Source organism: Balaenoptera physalus (assembly GCF_965194825.1).
Source record: "Balaenoptera physalus genome assembly, chromosome: 17".
NCBI lineage: Eukaryota > Metazoa > Chordata > Mammalia > Artiodactyla > Balaenopteridae > Balaenoptera > Balaenoptera physalus.
Genome location: NC_138895.1, coordinates 71193323 through 71215825, shown reverse-complemented (window position 1 = coordinate 71215825; position 22503 = coordinate 71193323). Strand labels below are relative to the sequence as shown.

The following is a 22503-nucleotide window of genomic DNA, read 5'->3' as shown; positions in this document are numbered from 1 at the left end:
CTCAACTAAGCCCGTGCGCCACAACAACTGAGCCTGCGTGCCACAACTACTGAAGCCTGCACAACTACAGCCTGGGCTCCACGACAAGAGAAGCCACCGCAATGAGAGGCCCATGTACTGCAACAAAGAGTAGCCCCCTCTCACCGCAACTAGAGAAAGGCCGCACGCAGCAATGAAGACCCAACGCAGCCAAAGATAAAAATAAAAAAATTTATTAAAAAAAAGTTAATGATTAAAGAGGTTAAAATAATAAGGAAAAAAATGTTGATATATACCTATATAGCTATCATTTATGGTGCTCTTTTTTTTGTGTAGAACCAGCTTTACATTTGGTATCATTTTCTTTTCCCTTGAAGGATTTCCTTTAACATTTCTTGTAATGCAGGCCCTGCTGATGAATTCTTTCACATTTTGTGTCTGAAAAAGTCTTTATCTCATCATTTTTTAAAGATATTTTAAGATATTTTTAAGAATTTTAGATTGACAGTCTTTTTCCTTGCAGTACTTTAAATATTTTGCTCCACTGTTTTTTAGCTTGTATTTTTTTTTTTAATGAGAAATGTGCTGTCATCTTTATATTTGTTGTTTTGTATGTAATGCATCCTTTCCTGCTCTTGTTGCTTTTAAGATTTTTCTCTTTATCACTTGTTTTAAGCAATTTGATTACAATATGCCTTGGTGTAGTTTCTTTCATGTATTCTTGTGCTCGGGGTTTGTTGAATTTGGATCTATGAGTTTATAGCATTCAACAAATTTGGAAAAATTTCAGTCATTATTTCTTTAAATATTTTTTTAGTCTTCCTATCTCTCTCCTTTCATTTGGGAACCTCAATGACACATATATATGACTCCTTGAAATTTTCCCATAGTTCACTGGTGCCTTTTTCACTTTTTTAAAGTCTGTGTGTGTGTGTGTGTGTGTGTGTGTGTGTGTGTGTGCATGTTTGATTTTGGATAGTTTTCATTGCTATGTCATCCAGTTCATTAGTTTTTTCTTCTGCAATGTCTGTGTTGTTGTTAATCCCATCTGTGTCTTTAAAAAGATGTAAAAAAAAATATCTCCTTACTTCATATGGGCAATCTTTCCTCTAGCCTTCTGAACATATGGAATGCAGTCATAACAATTATTTTAATACCCTTGCCTACCTATTTTTATATCTATGTTATTTCTGGATCAGTTTCAATGGATTGATTTTTTTCCCCCTCATTATGGGTTGTTTTTTTTGCTACTAGGCTTGCCTGCTAATTTTTGACTGGATGCCAAGCATTGTGGGGTGACATTTATTTTTGTCTTCTAATAAACATTCTTGAGTTTTGTTCTGGGATGCAGTTAAATTAACTGGAAACAGTTTTGTCCTCTGGGATCTTGCTTTTGAGATTTGTTCAGGGCGACCAGAGCTGTGTTTAATCTATGGTTAATTTTTGCTCCACTACTGAGGCAAGACTTTAACAATACCCTGAAATATGAAATTTTGTCCTTTCTGGCTGTTGAGAACAGACATTATTCCCATCCCTCTGTGAGTTCCAGGCACTGTTCTCTCTGATCCTTTAGATTGTTCTTTCTCTGGCCTTGGGTCATTTCCTCATATGCATGCACTCCTCTGTACTCAATACTCAAGGGAGACCTCCTCAGCTCTCCAAGTTTCTGTCTTTGCGCAGCTCTCTACTCTAGACTAACTATCTTGGCTTCCTTGGACTTTTAGCTACATCTCCTCCAATAAGGGAGACAACAGGGATCTGCCTATGTTCTGCTTCTTGTACTATGGCCTGGAGACTCTCTCCAGGCAGTAAGCTGGAGCAATCAGTGGTTCATTTTCTTTTCCTGTCTTCAAAGATCATTGCTTTCTGATGTGTGATGTACAATGTCTTAGGAGCTATTGTTTCATATAATTTGTCCTTTCTTTTTTTTTTTTTCTTTTTTAAAGTTTCAGGTGTAGGTAAATGTGGTCTGTGTTACCTCATCTTGATCAAAAGCTGAAGTCTTACTTCTAGTTTTTGGCTGATATCATAGATGTGGCAATATACATCACTGCATACATACCTTTGGTTCTGTGAGTGGATTTATTTGTTGAATAAATTATCTAAGGTGTCTTTGTTAGGTTAAACGGTAGGTGCATTTTAAGTGCAAATGATTTTGCCAAACTGCCCTCCAAAAAGGTTTTACAATCAATACTCCTACTGACAGTTTTTGAGAATGCCTACTTTCCCATATACTCTACGACACTGAGTATTATCAAATGTGTACATCTTTACCACTTTGATAGGCAAAAAAGTGATTTTATTTTCATTTCTTTTGCAAGGTTAAACATCTTATTATATGCTTACTGGTGACCAGTACTGCTTTTTCTGGAACTATTTATGTCCTTTGAATTTTTAGAAAATTGGTTTTTCATTTTCCTATTGATTTGTAAGAACTTGTGCAGGAAATTAACCTTCTACCATATGAATTACAATTTTCCCCTTCAGTCAGTTGATGGTTTCTCTTTGACTTTCCTCAGGTTGTTGTTGCTGTTGTTTTCTTGCCATGAGTAATTTTCAATTTTTTTTTTAATGTAGTCCAAGTTATCAATCTTTTCCTGTATGGTTTCTGGAATTTTCATAGCTCTTGGATATACACATGTACATGACAGTAACAGGAGTTTATATCCTAAACTCATAATTAATAAGTGAGACAGTTTATTTCTTTTTTTTTTTTCAGTAAACTGAAATTAGATAACAGTTTGCTATACTGAGTTCATGCTTCTTATGCTGATTAAGATCTCTGTTGGGCAACTGTCTTTGATTAACAAAACACAGAAAATACAGATGATTACTTATAAATACAGTTTGGTAAACAAGAATTTCAAAGCATGGAGGAGAGTAGAGGTATAAAAAAGGGATCTTTTGGGGAATCACTGGCTTTAAATCATAGTCTTATTTTTCCCAGGATGGATGCATCTTTAGGGTTTGCTGGGAAGCTGGAGGGATGATATGAAACCAAAACTGATGGTTATTTTCAGACATGTTGGTTGGTTATAAGATAGTTCCTAAAGCCCGGTGCCTCCCCTAAAAACTCCAGCAACTTCTCCCCCGCTGTCCCCACCCTGCCTCCCATGACCAATGTACTTACTGCCAGTGTCATAAACATATTTAGAATAGACTTTGTACCTTGTCATACTTTCTTCATAAAATTGCCTAATTGTTTTCTGTAAGTTCTATTTTCCCAACCAGGCAGTCAGCCACTTGAAAGCAGGGCCTTGGGCCATATGCTTACCACAATATTGAGCTTAGATATACATAGCTGAGTTGTACTCAGCTTAAGCATGTGCTGTTAAAGGTAGTAAAACTGTGTAGAAACTACCGAACCAGGAGAATAGAATCTGAGAAGAAAGTATGCTATTTACTGCCTGGGGATGACACTTGTCACCATCAGGCATTTGGCAAAAATGAGGCTACTGTCCAACAAAGGAAAATGAATGCAGTGAGGCCTGAAAGGAAGACCCCTTCCAAGGAAATATAATTGCTAAATAGGCCAAGTTCTCTCTTAGCATAGTTAGAGTGAATAAATTACCAAGGGACTGAAAACTGCAAACCATTATACGTCTGTAGGGAATATGAGCTAACCTTTGTGAGGGTCTATGACATGTGGTGGTGAAGGAGGAGGAGAGCTAACATTTAATGCTTATCGTGTAGCCAGCACTGTCCTAATAAGCACTTTCCATGAATTAGCTAATTGAATCCTCTTAAGTCCATGAGGAGGATACTATTATTCCCATTGTACAGGTGAGAAAACTGAGGGTCAGGGACATGCACAATTACTTAGGTAACACAAGACGGCAGCGTGATTTGAACACAGGTCTTTCTGACTCCAAGTCCAGCCCTTGATTATGCTACAGATTATGCTATAGACCCTGCACCTCATTTCATCCTCAGAGGAACCCAGATAGAAGCTTTCCCACATTGTTGATGTGGCAACTGGAGTTCTGAGGTAATAAAACTGCCTACGGGCCATCCAGGTCTTTCTGACTCTAAACCTCATATATTCCTCGTATGTGGAGCCTCCTGACCCCTACACTCCTCCACTCTGCTTGTCCCAGTCCCTCTATCCCTGTAACTCTCCTTCTATCTGCTCCCAACGCACACTCTAAAAGGAAAAAGGAAAAAGGTCTAGTCACATGAGAAAAGTCAATGATGAAGGAACATGCTATGCATGGTCATTCTTCTGTGTCTGTCTTGGCTCATGTGATTTCCTGTGCCTAATTATATCTTCTTCCTTTAAACCCATCCATGTGAGTCTACTTACTCCTTTGAGGCCCTCCTTGATTCTCACCTCCCTTCTTGAATCAGTTGCTCTCACTCTGCCCTTACATACCACTTTGCTTGCACCTCTGCTCCTATAGTACTTCTCACACTCTGCCCATTTCTCCATCTAGACCCCATCTAGCATCTTATTTAATCGCGGTATCACCAATAGTTAGCACAGTGCTCAGGCATGGTGCACAATGAAGGAACTCAGTAGCTTAAAAGAAAGCCCACAGGTCCCTATACAGCACTTGCTACTGAAAAGAAAGCAACTGCCAGGATCACAGCCCCACTTCCAAAGGCATAAGAAAGACAACTGGCAGACAACCACTACCTGGGCTGGGTTATTTTCAGGGAGGGATTGAGTGTCTAAAAATGCAAGTCTCCTTGAAAGGAAACTGCAAGCTTAGAAAGGCACCTTACTGATTTATGGAATCTGTATGAGCTTTTAATGGCACAGAAGAGTTGGCCTGCTGCTCCGATATCCACTCAGGCATTAAAAGCTTTGCTTCTAGCTGCTAAAGTATTTTGAACAAATCATCTCCTACATCCATCCAGCTCAAATCTCTGTATGTTTGCTACCTTATTCAAATACCAGTCTTTGAATACCCCATGCCTTTGAATACCACATGCCAATCTTTTTCACTTTCCGCTATTCTAAATAACTAGAAATGTGGTATAGTAAGTTGCTCACACAGGGCTCCCCAGGAGGTATTTGTTGGAAGATGAGAGTAAGAAAGCATCAGTCGCTTTCTGCCACTATTTGGTATTGGTAATTGCTGGTTAAATTGAATCTTGGGTCTATCATTTTGGGTCTCTTGGATTTTTCATTTTGTCCTGCAAAACCAGTATCTCTAACCTGTCGAGAGAAGGAAAGTAAAGTTGTGGGGTTTCCCCTTTCTTTGTCGTCACACTTAGCTGTGCCCCACTTTGTCTGTGAAGGAACAGGGGGCGTTAGGAAACTACTCCTAACTACAGGGGGCACATGTAGCACAAATGCTGGGGTTTAGGGTGAATGCAGAAGAGCAGTCACAAAGCAAAACTGATTTTGAGGATTTGCTTCAGTGTCCTTAGTTTATGTGGAAGTTGACGACAAGAGAGGTGTAGCTGGCAAGTCACGAGGTCCTGCTCTTTACAGCTAAGAGTACAGCCTATCTGTCATCAAACACAAATTTGGAAGTTGCAGCTGGCTCAGAGTTGGCATACAGGCTTTTACTATTTCTTCACAGTGTTTTTCACATGCCATACTTAGAGTTGGGATAATTCTGAAACACACTAGTAAGAAGCTTTCATAAAATGAACACAACTGCTAATTCTTTTCTCCCAGTGATGGACTTTTATCAGAGCTGCCCCTTCCCACCTTTCAGGTCCTACCTCACCCCTCCTGCCTTATGCTCCAGCTACATCTGCCTCCTCACTGTTCCTGGAACAATTCATTCCAGCCCCAGGGCCTTTGTACATGCTGCTTCCTCTTCCTTTGTACCTGCCGAGTTCTTCCCTGTGCTCTATCCCTGACGATTCCTTCTGTTTCAGCTCGAGTCACTTCCTCTGAGAGGCTTTCCCTAACTACTCTTCTCAAACAGGCCCCCCACTCTTTATCACACCAACCAGCTGTCTCCTACTCACCCCACCCCATCCTGTCACTGGGCAGAAATCTCATTACATAACCCTTGTGCCTGAAATAGATCTGTTTCCTTTTGTCCTGTCTAGTATATTTAATACTACCCCAGTCACCATCCTTGTTCTGGTGGCACTATGGATGCAACATGGATTGACACTTCAGAAAGTTTTCTAGCAATGTCTTAAAACAAAAAAGGTTTCTGTTAACTCCAAGTAAATCAAGAAATTAAATTAAGAAACCACTTTCCAAGCATCTGAAATTTTATTTTAATGTTTCTATTTCAGTATAGCTCCTAGAGTGTAATAAGTACATCTTTTGAAAAGCACAGAACAGAGATATTACAGTTTATTAAATGTTTTAAAGACTTGATTATTTCTAAAGTTTTTCTAATTCCTTCTGTAACTTTATCTTATTTTCAAGAAAAACAATCCTCTCTTGATTCTATTTCACCATTGAGATTCACACAAACCATTCCAAATTTCTTAATTTCCAAGCAACACATTAAATTCTTCAGACTTCTTTCAAAACAGCTAAGGGGAAATCCCTGATGATTTCAGCTGACAATTCCTTAATCAGGAAAAGACTTTAAATGCCAATCACCAGAAAAGTTACAATTTACAGGAAAGAAAGGGGAAATGCTGACATATTACACAACAAAGCACGAATAAAGCATGGTTTATGAATTGAATGGCATACTCATGCTGACAGTTTTATCAAGAATTTCTGGTGACATCATAAACTATGTTGGAGCAATGAACTGGTTCTATTGTCCATGTTTCTGAGAGCCTAAGGTGAAAATAAGATTCCCTTCTTTGGAGATTTTATGGGAAAAATGAAATAACAATTTGTGTACTTTTTTTCCCCCTAGACTTCTACAAAGACTCTGGGTTTTAAATGAAGCAAAGAACTGAGCTGAAGGGAATTCTTATTTGATGCCTAATTTCATCCAGAATTGAGGAGCGCCCTTTTCATCAAGGTTTCTATTAGTTGGTAGAGGAAAGGAATGATCCGCTTCTGCCTCGAGCTGTGGGTGTTCAGATCAAAGTTCTCTGCGAGGGCAAATGCTGCAGCAGTGGGGTCCCCAGCACAAGTCCTCCCCCAAGTTACAAAAAGAAGATAGTTTGAAGGTAATAACTACCAGGATGTAACTCTGACCCCCAGTGAATCTGGTAAAATCAATTACTTTCAGTTGTAGTAATTATGTAACATATTAGAGATGAGAACACCATGCGCAATGGGTTTTCCCCCTTGTAGTCTATATAAATTCATCAAAAAACTAGACTCTCTATTAATGCTTTATTGTAAGTGATTACAAACACAAGGCATTTCATAAACATTTTGTCATCTGCCACACTGTAATTCAGCAGAAGGAATGACACAAAAATTATAATGTTCAGTAAATGAACAGGAAACAAAAAAAGAAAAGCTCCTGAAGGCTGAAATACATCAGTGACTCAGTCCCAGAGTCAGCCTAAACCTCCATTCAGATTGGGTCTTAAGCATTTACTCATTAGAATGGTATTGGCCGAGAGTGAAAAATGACTGGAGAATGAACGAGATACTGGTAAGTATACAGAAAACTAAGGAAAGGGGCTGAGAGCGACTGGGGATTTAAACATAATTATGGAAAACTTAGAAATAAACTATGATATCGGCCTTTATTTCAAAAACCATATTGAACACCCAAAATAAAAAGTGATTGCGAATTTCCATGTAACCAAATAGCAACTGCTGTCACTTATTGGGCACTCATCATTTACTAGGTACTGCCCCAAGAAGTCTCCACACATTATCTCTTTTTAATCCCCATGACAATTCTATAATGTTCCAATTCCCATTTTAGGGATTAAAAAAAATTGAGGAGCAAAAAGGTTAAATAACTTGCCTCAGATCTCACAGTGGAGGCCTGGGAATGGAACTCGCTTCTGACTCCAATCTGAGCTATTAACCAGTGATGTATCTTCTCTATTTGGGCATTTTGGAGCTAGCCTCTCTGAGTATCCTTTGGGGCTCTAACAAAACGTTTCAAGCATTTTCTGATGCTTCATCCTACTGATTACACAATTAGAGTTTCCCAATAGAAAGATACTATCTATTGTTTCTGTTTAATCACACTTCATTCCACTGCAGTTGCTGCTGCTTAAATAGGGCGATGTCCCACCTATCAGAGTAGAAATGAAAAAGAAACTGGCTTCCAACCTGTTTTATTATCTTTCTGAGGTTCTCACAGCAGAGCTTTAACATTTTCTTCTTAAAAACCTTGTAATCACAGACTGGTGCTTCTTGTTTTGACAGTCCAATCTTATTAGATCATGTTCTAGCTCAGTGCAGGCCTTGCTCAATACTCCGAAATTTCGGACCTACCAAAGCTACTAAAAACTTTCGAGTTGAGGAGACCACGACCTCATGTGAAATTGGAGTCACGGGAATTTAAAGGAACTAATAAAACATCTCTATGGTAAACTGAAACAGTGATGACAATGGAATGAATGACTAATATTCACATATGACTTTTTTATCCAAAGCCCCCAGCGTTCAATGCATTTTTGCAAACTGATTAAGCTTCTGCACGGTAATAACTATGCTTTGTACTTCCATGACACAGTTCTTTCATGGACTGCCGTGCGCTGGCCTCATGTTAGCACGCTCTAATTGCCCTCAGGTGGCTGGCAGGTGGTACAAGAAATGCACTCTTCGTTCGTTCCATCTTCAGAATAAAGAAGTGGTACAAAGGAAGAAGAATTCGAGCTGGGGCAGATTTCAGCAACTGAGGTATGCACACTCGCCTGAATGGGGGGCCTACAGAACCATGCGGGAGGGGCTACCCATGCAGCTCAGAAAGAGAGAGAGGCAAATGACTTCCCAGTAATAGCAATTTACAAATACTTCGGCATACATCACCTTTGTGTTATGTGGCCATGACTCAGTGGAAGTGAAACGTGTACCTTATTTCCCCTCTAGATCTCCACGTTCTCTTCCCCAGAGCCAGCTTATAACCTCAAATCTCTCAGCAGCCAAAAGGAGATGACTAAGGACAAGGCCAGAGGGTTCAACTTTGGGTTGTTGTTTAGCTTGTATTACTGGTAGTAACCAGAACAGCATAAAATGCTACCATGAAAAAGGTTAGAGGACAAAAAGACTGTTCTCTGACTCAGGGAAAACATCAGGCAAGGATAATTGTCAACTGTGTGATTTTTAAATAAATGACACAATGAATGGTTTACTTGTGATTCTTCGTCTTAAATCAGAGAGCAAAGGCCCAAGACTCAGTATTTAGCATCTTGTTACATTTGGGTCATGGAATGTAATGAGAAGATTTTTCACTTTTCATTTGGGATTATATTGTGAAGAAAATGGCACCAGGCTCTAAGAGATTTATAAACGTCAACGCCTCTGGGGCTAGGAAATGAGCAAGAGTAAAGGATGTGGGCCAGGTGGGGACCATGCAAAGTGGAGGGGCCGACGAGGGGCAGCTCTCCCACTCAGGCAAACTGTTCCCCATGGGAAGGAGGGAAGACCCAGCGTTGTCAGATCTGGCATATTTAAAATAAAAAGTTGGAAATGCAGATTGTTACGTGAAATCTCCCAATTTTTGTATGTTGCAACTAACTGTTATATGTATATACAACTATGTGGGCCAAAACAAACACATCTGTGGGCTGGATCCAGCTCACAGACTCTGCTGTCTGACCCCTGTGACCACAGTAATGGTTTTTAACCCTTAAGCAATTAAAAGGAAACAAGATCTGACACATCCTCCAGGGAGTAAACTACACTGTTGCTTGGTCAAAAGGCCCTTTATAACTCCACTGTGTGGGGTTTTAGAAATAAGTCCAAGAAGTTGATGATTCTATTCTACTAACTATATCAAGTGTACAACTTTGCAGCTTCCTGTTGTAAGGAGGTCAGTACCAGAGGATCTTAGGGCAAGTTAGGGAAGGGGTTTAGCAGGGAGATGTTCTATGGCATCACAGTATGAGGTCTGAAGCTGACTCCAAGCTGGAGCTCATACCACCTATTTAAAAATCTAGGATTTGTTCTCTGCTGCTCTGAGACAAAGGAGCCCAAGAACTGTGTCAACCAGGGGCTTTCAGTTGGCAGCTCAGTAGGACTGACAGAAAAGTTCAGCTAGAGAGAAAAGAGTCATATCCCCCTTCTGATCTGACAACACACTACGGAACAGAGACAGCACGATGGCTGGCTGGCTGGCTGCCCACCTTCCTTATACACGAGGCACCACGCCATATACCATGCCTTCAGCTATCTTCCCATCCTGCTCCTGGAAGATTGCTAAACATAGCCATTGCACATGTGTTTGGAAGGAAGGAGGTTTCTATTTTAAAGGAGAGAAAGTTCCTTGTCTCTGGCTACGGGGCTTGAAATTGACTACCCGCTCAGTTAGTTCTATCATGGACCATTGATCCTCAATGTTAAAAGAGAATAAGAGGAGATAAATGCTGGACTCTTCCCTCCACACTAAATGAAAGGAGAGCTGACCTGTGACTGATTTGCAGTGGGTTGGGGAAATCTATCCTCAGTGGCCTGGCTACCATCGTAACATGCTGTTCTATCCACTAGCATAATATAGTAATGACACTAACACCAGACCTTTATGGATTGCTCACTACATATGCCAGGGACACGTGCTTACTATGTATATGCCAGGGACAGTTCTAAGTGCTTTATGTATATTAACTTATATTCCTCACATAACCCTAAGGATGTAGGTACTATTATTACCCTCATTTTACACATGTGGAAACGGAAGCACAGAGAGGTTAAGTAGCTTGCCCGAGGTCACAAAGTCAGTGACTGGTGGGCTAGGAATTCAAACCTAGACAGTCTGGCTCCAGGGCTGTGCTCTTAGCCATTATGCTAGATAACCTCTCAAAAGGAGGAATGAATATCAAGGTAAAGGCTGTAATTTGAGACTGAGCTACTTAACGGTACACTATGAAGGCTTGGTAATTTCCTGTTCTGATGGAAAACAAATTTTCTATTTCCACATTTTATGCAGGTGTCAGAGCAATTATACATCCAGGAAAAAAAAAAATCTAAGAAATTTCAGTGTGCCCATTTGACTCTCAATATTTGTTACAGTGGAGTGCATCGTATCATTTTATATGCAGAGATTCAAGCATTGTGGGGAGGAGAAAGAGACCGAGAGACAGGATTTAGATTGGACAGTGGGGTCCCAGAAGGGGCATGGGGTGGGCGGCAGCAGCCAGCTCTCTCTCCGTGGTGCTAGCTCCCCGTGTGCCTCCCTTCCTGTGCAGGTCTTGTTGTGTGGCGTGCAAGTCTGTGATTAAAAGATAAGTGTTTTCTAGTATAACACGGCTCCTCATGGCAAGCCAACGACTTCATCTGGTGCTCAACTGAAAAAAAATTGCAACCCTTGAGAAAAAACTGTCTGTGGGAGACTGACTTAGAGATGGTGACTCAGCCTGCCTCAAAGACTTGCAGAAGTCATCTTTTGTAGATTTAATTTTTGCCTTACACACCTAAAAAACCCAGCTTCCTGTATAACCTGTAAGCAAAATAATTTCAGTACATATTATCTCAAATTTTCTTGTAATCATTCTCAAGTATTTCTCCAGAGATATAATCTTTAGTTATTTTTAGGTCCAGCAATTGTTTCTTAATTATAAACTTATTCCGTATCACGACCTGTGATCCTAATTCCCTGGCTATTGACCCCCAAGTCTAGCTTTGGAGCCAATCTTTCACAGGACCCTAAAAGAGCCTTCTATAATAACACAGAAACCTATACTGTAATTGATAATGACTTGTTACTCTTTAATTGCTTTTTCATTTATGGCTCTCAACTAGACTACAAGCTCTGTGAAGGCAGGGACCAACCTCTAATAATGACTGACACGTAGTGGCACTCAATACCTAACTAATGAAAAATAAAAGGCAGTCAAATTTATACACCAGAGCACAGTGCTATACTTTGGCCAGAAAAAATTCCACTGCAAATAGGTATATGAGTGCTTCTAAACTCCTCAACTAGGTGAGCATTCAACGTCTCACCTTCATTTCCTCAGGGTCTGTTTCTCTTTAACTATACATCCCTTGCTGGGTGACCTCATTCACTCCCCCATGCCAACCATATGCCAACAACGCACAAATTTCTTTATCTCCCCCCACCCCCTCCCCTGAGCTACAGGCCTGATTTTCCAACTGCCCTCAAGATATCTCTGCCTGACATAAGTGACTCAAGGTTAACGTTTCCAGAACTAAGTTTTATCTTCACCCTCCCAACCCTACTCCATTTCCCCTTCTCTGGAGTAAAGGCTTACTTCTTGCTGCAGTTTCAAGCGAGGCTTTGGTGTCAGAAAAATCCATGTTCAAATCCTAGGGAGACATTGACTGGTTGTACAGCATCGGGCTTCTCTGAGTCTAAATTTTTACAACAGTCAAATCGCCCGATATTACCTACTCCATAAAGTTGGCATGATGACTAAATCAAATGATGTATTAAATTCCTTAGCTCAGTGCCAAGTGTATAGCTTCAGTCTGCAAGAAAATAGTGCCTTTTATTATTCTCTACACTAGTTAATTCAGTATCTCCATAAGCTAGAAAACTTCAAAGGCATCCTTTACTTCCGATGAGGCTTCTACTCCCTCTTGATTCAAATAGTCCCCAGGTTCTCTCCATTTTATGTTTAAAACCTCTCCAATCTGGGTTCGTCCTGCATCTCTGCTGACACAGCCTTCACCCAGGCCCTTGTCTTTGTCACCATTTATTCGCTCATTCATTTCCTTGCTTTAAGTCTCTCTACATTTAGCTCACACATCACAGTGACACCAAAGTCATCTTCCTTAAAACCTACATGAATCATGTCACTACCCAGCCTAAAAACCTTTACTGGCTCCCAGAGGTACAATCCACATCCGTCTACACTTCTTACGAACGGGGTGGGACTATCACTTACACAAAATGACTTGTCGAGATCTTTATATATATTTTTCACTTACTCATCACAACAATGCCAGTTTTTAATGAAAAAAATAAATTTGGAAAATGAGGCTATTCACTAGCCACTAATGGAAGTCAAACAACTTGCCTGTGTCTAAAGCTTGTCAGAGATTGGAATTCACAATCAGGTTTGATTCTAGCCTGTATATCTGTCAGTACAATGAATTCACAACTTACCTAGAGAATGAACTCTGAAGTCAAATATAAAATAAAAATCTCATATGACTCAAAGCCAACTTAACCATCTCTTAGAAAAGCAGATCAATATCTCTTTCCGTGTTGGAAAGAGTGCTGTTTCTTTGGCTGATATAAGATTAAGTAGTTGATGGGCATCTCCTGTACTATTTCACTGTAGCCCTTGTCTCTCTCCATTTTTGCTGAGTGTGAACAGCTGAATCTACGTACAGCAATTGAAATATAGGGCTAACAGAACACCTAGATAAGAGTGCACCATAACTGAACATTATCTGTCCCTCCCAAACAGCTGGAGGCAGGCAGAGACCACTTAATTTGCACATATTAGGTGGCTAATTTATACACTTGGAAAAAATTAATCCCCTCTTCTTTATCTTACAGTTCAGCTCCTTCAAGAATCATCACCGATTTCAAAATAGCTGAATATGAATTAAGAAGCTGATTGTGTAGGTCATTATTTGGTCTCACAAATTGCAAAAGAAATGATCTCATTCCCAACAAGACTTCTGTCTGTCCTTTACGTTCTGCACTGCAGTTTGGTCTTGAACACTCAACCTGACTTTGGGGGTGTCCATTCAGTTGAGAACAACTTCTTTCAGAGTGAGGAGTCTGAGTTCCCACAGGCTCCTGTGAGTCAAAGCTGAACTGCAGGTTCATGGGTGGGGACACCTGCTCTGAAAGCTGCCTCATTTTCTGGTCTAATGTGGTTAGGAACAGGAAGTTGAATCTTTGGTATTTTGGGTTTTGATTCTACCCTGCCCTGCCCTTAAAAAGCATTCACCCACACCAGGGTCTTTAAATGTGGAGTGACCACATTTACATTATCCATTGGAAAAACCAAAGACGCTGGGAAGTGTGAGGCTGGAGCTTCGACACTGCGTCCTACTGCTTGGTGTCCCAGAAAAGCACTTCTGTGGGGTGAGTGCCGTGCACTCCGAGTCTCCGTCCCTGATTTCTGGAGTCCTTTGAAAGCACGGACACTGAGTTTCTACCCAGTTCCTGGGCCCTGGTCTTGTGGAGTGGTCAAGTAGATTCTGAAATCAGTCTTGCTACAACCAATCTGGCGGCAAACACATCCATACGCTCATTCAGTTACAGTAGAGCATCATGAAGTCACACAGATTTGGGTTCCAATACTGCTCCAGGCAGCCTCCCTAACCCCACTTAGCTCAGTTTCCTCCCTGGGGACAGTGTCGTTTGCCTTACATCATCATTCTAATCCGTTCTCTCTCTCTGATCGAATCAGATAACACAGGTGAAGCACTTCTACAAGCTCCATAAACAGTAGTAGTTGTTAGAATTCCTCCTAGTTCTCACTCCATATTGACCTCAAAGTAAAAGTCAAAGTCTTCACAATGGTCTATGAGGCTCTGTGAGATCTGCCCCTTGTTGCCACTCTGATCTCATTTCCTATATTTCTTCTCCTTGCTCATTCCACATGGCCCTCTTGGCCATTCCTGGAACATTCTAGGACTATTCCTTTGCATGGACTGATGCCTCTCATTTTTCCCCAGGTGCTCAGAGCAGTGCCTGGCAGCTAGGAAACATCCAGTAGATATGTGCTGAATGAATGATGAATGAATAAATTGCCTTGGATGGTCAACCAATACCTCATAGAGAATTCAAGCTCAGCACTAAATACCTCACTAAACTGCACAGGTATCGATATGTTTAGGTCCCCTTCAGAGAGAACTGGACTCTGTCCGCTAACAGTTGACAAGAAACTGTTCCAAGTGCTTTCTATGAATTAGTTCAGTTAATCCTCACCCCCATTACTAGTCCTTACTTGAGCGAAAACAAAGCACTGAGAGGCGAAGGAATTTGCTGAAGGTCACCAAGTTAATAAGGGATGTAGGCTGGCTGTCTATTGCCTACTATTACTTTTGGCCAAGGGACCAACCTTCAGGGCTGATGACTACTTTGAATGGTGCTTACTGTCCGACTCTGGCTGATTCTACAATTCCCTTGGGCTGCCAGCCATACAGGTGGGTGATCTTCCCCAGGGCCCCCTTTCCACCAGCCCGTGCCGCTGGAGTTCCAGCACACTCCCCAGCCAATCCTGCTCAAGTTACGATGGAGGAGGTCAGACCAAATGGGTAAGGCAGACTGTTCATTTCAGGGACAAAAAGGCCCAAATGGTTTTGTTTGTTTTTTTCTTATAACTTACACTTCACAAAATCAGCTAATCATTGAGACATAGAAATGAATTTTTTCTTTAACAGTCAAATAAAGATAGGATTTGAAGTCAGTGAGTCAGGACATTATTTGGAGTTGACGCCGCTGGTTAGGTAGGATGACTAAGAACTGCTCAAGAGGGTACAGAAGCCAGCGGGAAGGTCCTCTTCCTCTTCACCTGGCACGTGCTAATCCATCCTTACGACTCATCTCAGCACTCCATGCCCCTGGAAGCCTTCTTGGATGAGCCCCATCCTCACGCCCACGCCCCCTCCCCCAGGCTAGATTAGGTGGCCCTCCCCTCTACTCTCAAAGCACCCAGTATCTCCCTCCACCATAAGGTTTGCTGAACTGTACTGAAACCACCTGTTCCCGCCTTCCCCACAGACTGGACACTTGAGTGTGGGGACAGCGTCCACTGCATGCTTGTCTCCGCAGTGCCTAATGACTAAATTCAACAGATGACTGTTGAACAGAACAGTGTCACTCTACTGAGATACCACGACCTCTGACGTCTCCGAATCTGCCTTGTTATCTTCCATCTGGCTTGGAGCGAGATCTGAATGACAAAGCCCTTGAAGTGACCCAGTTACAGTTCAAGAAAGGCATGACTATGGGGTCAGAGTAACAGTCTTCAAACCACATGGCATTCTCTTGCCATACACTCAAAAGTTCTCCAGCTGTTCTCGATGAAATTAATTAGCCCCTCATTCTCCTTAAATAAATGCATAAAAGGAGTTGTGACATTTTCTCTAGGGGTCTTCCTTTCTCTTTCAAAAAGGCAGCACAAGGATAAATTATCTCCTCGTGATTCAGCCAACACTTACGATGATAACCCACATCAACCAAAATATTTATAACCTCCTGAGTCTCACCGTGTACAGATTTAAAAATTCAAAATGTTTGCAGGTGATGCTATTCATATTTTTAAAGGTTTGCTTTCAGAATAGTTCACTGGGTCAGAGTAAAGGAGCTATGAAATAGAGGGAAAAATAATGACACACTCCTCGTTACTAGCATCAGCTATTCATGAAATGTGCTGCTTTGAGTATCCATGCAGATAAATATTTCAGCGATAAATGGAGCAAGGAAGTGCATTTTAAGCATCCGAGGAACAACCCCCTTGGGATTATGAAGTCAGACTCTTTAATATCACCCCAAACTTAATCCTACCCATGCTGACTAATTCTGTAATGAATTCTGTAGTTATCAAGAAGATTAATTAAAAAAAAAAAAACCCACCCTGCTTATTCTGAAGCAACGTTGACATGAGTCTCAAACCGGTGACAGCAAACCACATACCACTAAGTATTTAAAAAAAAAAAAAGCAAAACCAAACCCACAGATGTTAAGAACCACTGGTCATGTTCAATGGTATTCCATTTAATTCTTCTTCCATTTAATTCTTATCTTGCTCATTTTTAGAGATGAGGAAACTAAAGTGAAGGCGGCTTAAGGAAACTCCCTGCATCGCCTGGCTTATAAGGTACAGCCGCAGGACTAGATGCTCTGGCTGAGTCAGCAGAGCCTAGGGGCTGAGAGTGGGGTTTCTGCAGCCAGAATGCCTGATTTCAAATGCCGGCTCTCACACTTACTGGCCCGGTGACTTTGAGCAAGTTTCTTAACTCTGTGTCTCAATCTTCTCATCTGTAGAAACGGGGACATCAGTAGTACATATTTCAGAGGGCTGCGGTCGGGATTAACTGAGCTAACTTACAGAACGTGCTTGCAACAGTGCATACAGTCAGCATCATTTCTGCTCTTATCTGACTGCAAAGCCCGTGCTTTTTCTCCCACATCGACGGTTAACGTTACAAAGCACACATATTACTATTTTGAAACATTTCATAATTGCCTATTGTAAATAATAAATAAATGTTTGTTAATTAAGATATTCCACCCTAGTTTGCACCTTGTTTCATTCCAGAAAGGTCAGTGGTGAGAAAGGCAGGTATCACAGAACACAACATTTGGCTCAACAAAGGAAATCATTTTCACCACTTAGAACTTCCTGAAAATGGAAGGAGCTGACTGTCCCAGGAGGTACCTCAATCAAAGATGACTACTTAGTGGAGATTTTATAGAGCAGATTAAAAAAGGGCTACCTTCGCAGGAGAGGGGAAGGGCTGGGGGAGATAAACTCTGGGGAGTCTGTTTTACACTGGAGAAGATTATTGGCTTAAAGAGCTGCCTTTTGGCAAGTCATTTTATAGGAATCTTACTTCAGCTACTTTATACTCAGACACACCTTGAGTAAAAAGCATGAATGGTATGAAATAGAGGCTGTTAAAAATGGGTGTGTAGGAAGCGTGTGTGTGTGTATGCGTGTGTGTGTGTGTGAGAGAGAGTGTGAATGTGAGATGTTAATTAATTCATTGATTTTAGGATATCACAGTAAAATAGCCCAGCAAAGTGATCATAGTAATTTAATTAAATAAGTGACTATAAATAACTTTATGCTTGCAAAGACAAAGAAAATACTTCCTGAATTTTTAAATATACCCTATATTTTCTACGCAAAATAGGTAATCAGAGGTGCGTGGCTTTCTGAAGGAAAACCAGTATAATATTCTTTTTTATTCTAATTTCTTAACAGAAAAGAGCAAGCAAAATCTCGGATCCATTTTTGTTCCATGAAAGATACACCTTGCCTTTTCCTATAGGAATAACCAGCCTTGGGTTTGCCTCTCCTAAGCAGTTATTGCTTCACGTTTGTGTGCAAGAATGTAAAAGATGGAAAAGAAATCTTAGAAGCTTTGTTACAGTGGAGGATTACTGGACTGAATTTCAACATTATGACATAGTATGAGTGTGTTTCGTGTTTGGAAATTGCAATCATTGTTGCTTTTGTTGTGGTCATCCATTTACAATGCTTGGTGTCAGTCTATTTATCTCTTGTAAAAATAAAATACAGTGTGTGTGTGTGAAAAAAAAAAAAAAAGAAATCTTAAAAGCTTTAATAAAAACTACCATGACAGGGACTTCCCTGGTGGTGCAGTGGTTAGGAATCCGCCTGCCAATGCAGGGGACATGGGTTCGAGCCCCGGTCCGGGAGGATCCCGCATGCCACGGAGCGGCTAGGCCCGTGCGCCACAACTGCTGAGCCTGCGCTCTAGAGCCCGCGAGCCACAACTGCTGAGCCCGAGTGCCACAACTACTGAAGTTGTGGCGTGCCTAGTTGTGAAGCCTGCGTGCCTAGAGCCAGTGCTCAGCAGTGAGGGAGGCCACCGCAATGAGAAGCCCGCACTCCCTGCAACTAAAAGGAAGGCCCGTGCGCAGCGATGAAGACCCAACGCAGCCAACATATAAATAAGTGAATTAATTAAAAAAAAAAATAGGTTCTTAAAAAAAAAACAAAAGAAAACTACCATGACAAAAATAAAAACAAAAAAACAAACTCTACTACAGCAAAACTCATCAATTTTCTTCCCTATTTGAGGTCTGCTATCCCATTCATTCATTCATTCATTCATTCATATTCTCTCTCACATTTCTCCATTGCCCACCCCTCTACCCACCTTCTGCTATTTCTAGCATGTGATTTGGTTGAGGAAAGGGGAGGCTATAGTACTCATTAATATGGCATGTACACAGGGGAAGTTGTTTGTTGGAGAGCTCAGGGTGCGAGCTCTGGATAAGGCAGGCACTAAATTTCATTAAACCTCAGTTTGTAAAATGGGGATATAATAACAGCACCTATTTCAGAGGGCTATGGAAGGAATTAAATGAGATAATCTATGTAAAGCTATTAGTATACACTAGCACATAAACCAATGCTCAGTGAGTGCTAGCCAGTATTATTTTTTATTACTCAAGGGCTAATCATTTGCAAAAATAAGACTCTAAACTATAATTCTTACTTTAATAAACACTCTTTAGTTCTTCTTCGATAGTTCTAAAGGCACATAGGCAGGGATATGGGGTAGTTTAAGATCTTCATTAGAGGCAACAATTATCATTGGGTCATCATATGCTTGAGTTTTAGTCAAAATAATATTTTAATTAATAGAATGCTCAAAACGGAATTTACTAAAGCTTCAACAGACAAACATACCCAGCTCTATAAATGTATAAAGTTGTTACTTCCCTTTACTTTGGGGGAGAGACAAAATTCAAGCTCTGCCCATAAGCCTGGCTGATACTTCCAATCTCCCCTCCTCCACCCCAAACCAAGCTACAAAAATGCATATTAAAAGTTAAGGAACAAATAAGGCAGAACATATGATGATATATTATGAAGGGATTAATTATCCACTCTTAGTTCTTTTTCTTTCCTTCCCTCCTTTGTTCCTCCCAGACCTTCTCCAAGATGTGCTAACTGGAAACAGGCATGTAGAGCCTAACGGGGAGAATCTGGATCTATGTGGTCATTCTCTCTATGGGTCAGGGAGGATGACCAGGATACCATTAGGATCTCTTTTTTGGGGGATGCTTTCTGAGGGATCCTGAGACCTTCTCTGAAGAAGGTATCCTCTCATTCTGATCAACTTTCTATTTTTTTTCTTTTCTCACCAAATGGCCTTTGGGGATGTTCTTTTTACATATCTGCTAACTGGCGAAATCAAGATGGTGAAACCCTGATACCTTCTAAGCCCCTCATTTTTTTTTTCTTTGACAGAAAGACAAAGATAACCACAGTAGGAGCCTCAGTAGGCAAAGAGATGAAAGGTACAACTGGTACAGAGTAAAGTCTAGGCATATAAGCAAAGGCTAAAAATCACAGTGCTTTTACTGGAAACAAGGGATATGGAAGCAACCGAAAGTCATAAAACAGTGCTTCCCCTCTTCTGCAGCCAAACCCCAATGTCATCACAGCAACATGACACATTCAAGAAAGTCCAACCTATTTTAAGTAGTTTCAGGTGACAGATTATTGGCCCACAATGAGAGACAGACTGATGGATCACAGAGGAGAAAAGTTCACTGTGCTGTGAACCACACTGCTAATCTAGACTGATAAAACCGGTGGAGACATGCATCTCCACTTTCAAGCGTTTACTGGATGACATCACACTGTGGATTTAACCAAAGTGCTGTCTAGATTATCCAGCAAATGTCACATAAGAGTACTTGAGTAGCTTAGATAAAGGTCTCAAAACACTGTGAATGAATTCATCCTGCAAAACAAATTTCCCATATGAGTTCATAATCTGAATTCCATGTCATTTCACTTTGTATTCTTTCAGGTATAACTCAAACCCCATAAATGACATTCGTCTTGCATAGAACAATGGTTTTGTTTTAGAAAGTCAAGCCAGTAATGTAAGGCAGTTTCCATTATGTGCGTAAGAAAGCATAAGATTGAAGCTTTTGCCTTACGTTGGTAAAATAAATATTACAATATTAATCCGTCAGGGAAACACACATCAAAACAATGAGATACCAATTCGCAACCACGAGGATGGCTACAATCAAAGAGACAGATAATAACAAGTGTCGGCGAGGACGTGAAGCGATTGGAACCCTCACACATTGCTGGTGGGAGTGTAAAATGGCGTAGTCGCTTTGGAAAACAGTCTGGAAGTTCCTAAAAAGGATAAACATAGAGTTACCATATGACCCAGCATTTACACTCCCAAATATCACGAGAAATGAAAATGAAAACATATGTCCACTTGTACACGAATGTTCATAGCAGCATCATTCATAACAGCCAAAAAATAGATACAACTCAAATGACCATCAATTGATGAATGGATAAATAAAATGTGTTCTATCCATACAATGGAATGTTATTCAGCACTAAAAAGAATGAAGTTCTGATTCATGCTACAGCATGGATGAACCTTGAAAACATTATGCTAAGTGAAAGAAGCCAGTCACAAAAGACCACATATGCATATTTATATGAAATGTCCAGAAGAAGTAAATCTATTAAAGACAGAAAGTAGATTAGTGGTTGCCTAGAGCTGAGGGGGTCGGAGGAAAATGGGAAGTGAATGCTAATGGATACAGGGCTTCTTTTTGAAAATGTTCTAAAATTGATTGTGCTTGGTGCTTGGTTTCATAACTCTGTGAATATATTCTAAAAGCCACTGCATTGTGTACTTTAAATGGGTGAACTGTATGATAGGTGAATTATATCCAATAAAGCTGTTAAAAAAAGGAATGTTAACACATCAGACAGAAGGAAATATGGTCATCCAACTACAGCAAGGGTAACTTCTGTCACAACAGTCAACGTGTAACCTATCAGCTAAAGGCTCAAGACCTAAATAATGGCCTTCATAGTTTCAGGGACCTCACTAATGTTTAAGGTAATCCTGCTACCTCTACAAACCAGTATCCTTGATGATTAAGCAGCCCTCCTGTTTGTATTCCCTGCAATAATTAGCATAAAGCTTTCTACATAGTGGATGCTCAACTATGATTTATTGAATGGAATTCAAATACATTTAAAAATAACCAACTGGAGTTGGTAAATAAAAATCAAACCAAGAATGCTTTGCCCTACACGGGGAAAGCTGATCAGCACCAATACAGCTATATGCCAAATTAAATCTGGGGCATCTAAAATGCAATCTTGTCTCCCAAATTTTAGTCAGTCATTCCTGGTTACAAAAAGATTCATGCTCTTCATTTGCCTGGGTTGCATTTCCCTGAATAAAATCTGGAACTTCCTGGGCAGGGGTTACTTCCAACGTGGATTAACAGACAAGGCCCCTGAGGGTATAAGGTGGGACAGTACTCTTATTTCCTATTTATTGTCAGGGAACCCTCAGGTGGTCTTTTGTGGTTGTTATTTTGGGTTTTTCCTATACTCTAGCCTGATGTTTAAGAGGATGAGCTCTGGAGCTAGTCTGCTTGGATTTAAATTCGAGTTCTGCTCCTCATTGACATCTCTGTACCTCAGTTTCACTCTTTGCAAAATGAGAATAATTATAGTACAGGCCACAGGAATTTCTGTGAAGATGTAAAGTACTTCAAATGATGCCTGGAATATAGTAAATCTCAATAGTGTAAGCTATTATTGTAATAGAGTTTAGATTTGCAGAATCCTTGAAACAGAACTCAGGCATAGCTACTGTTATCATAGAGAGGAGCATATGGTATCAGATATAAGCCAGCCCCACTGGGACAGGTCAAAGTAAAACTATGGAATCTCATTCTTTCCCAGATTTCTGGTTGGGAAATGCTACCCCAGGTTTTCAGCAAGTATGACCTGCCAACAGTTAAATTTTGTTTTTCATGTTGTAAAACCCTCCTGGAGGAGATGATATTCTTTGATGGGTATGTCACTATCATAATT

The 22503-nt window shown here is 40.6% G+C and overlaps 1 protein-coding gene across 14 annotated transcripts in view; it reads right to left on the bottom strand.

The window, feature by feature from the left end:
* Positions 1 to 22503, bottom strand: part of NSMCE2 (NSE2 (MMS21) homolog, SMC5-SMC6 complex SUMO ligase) — a 221492-nt gene that overhangs the window by 37844 nt on the left and 161145 nt on the right. For 4 of the 14 annotated variants that reach the window (XM_082433251.1, XM_082433253.1, XM_082433255.1 and 1 more), the window contains one exon: positions 1878 to 20781. The exons of 8 other annotated variants lie outside the window; for them this stretch is intronic. In XM_082433251.1, the coding sequence (XP_082289377.1) occupies positions 20598 to 20781 (184 nt within the window). In that variant the 3' untranslated portion in view covers positions 1878 to 20597. Of the gene's footprint in view, positions 1 to 1877; positions 20782 to 22503 lie in introns of those variants that run through there. 2 more of the 14 variants (XM_082433249.1, XM_082433250.1) reach the window with 2 other exon arrangements.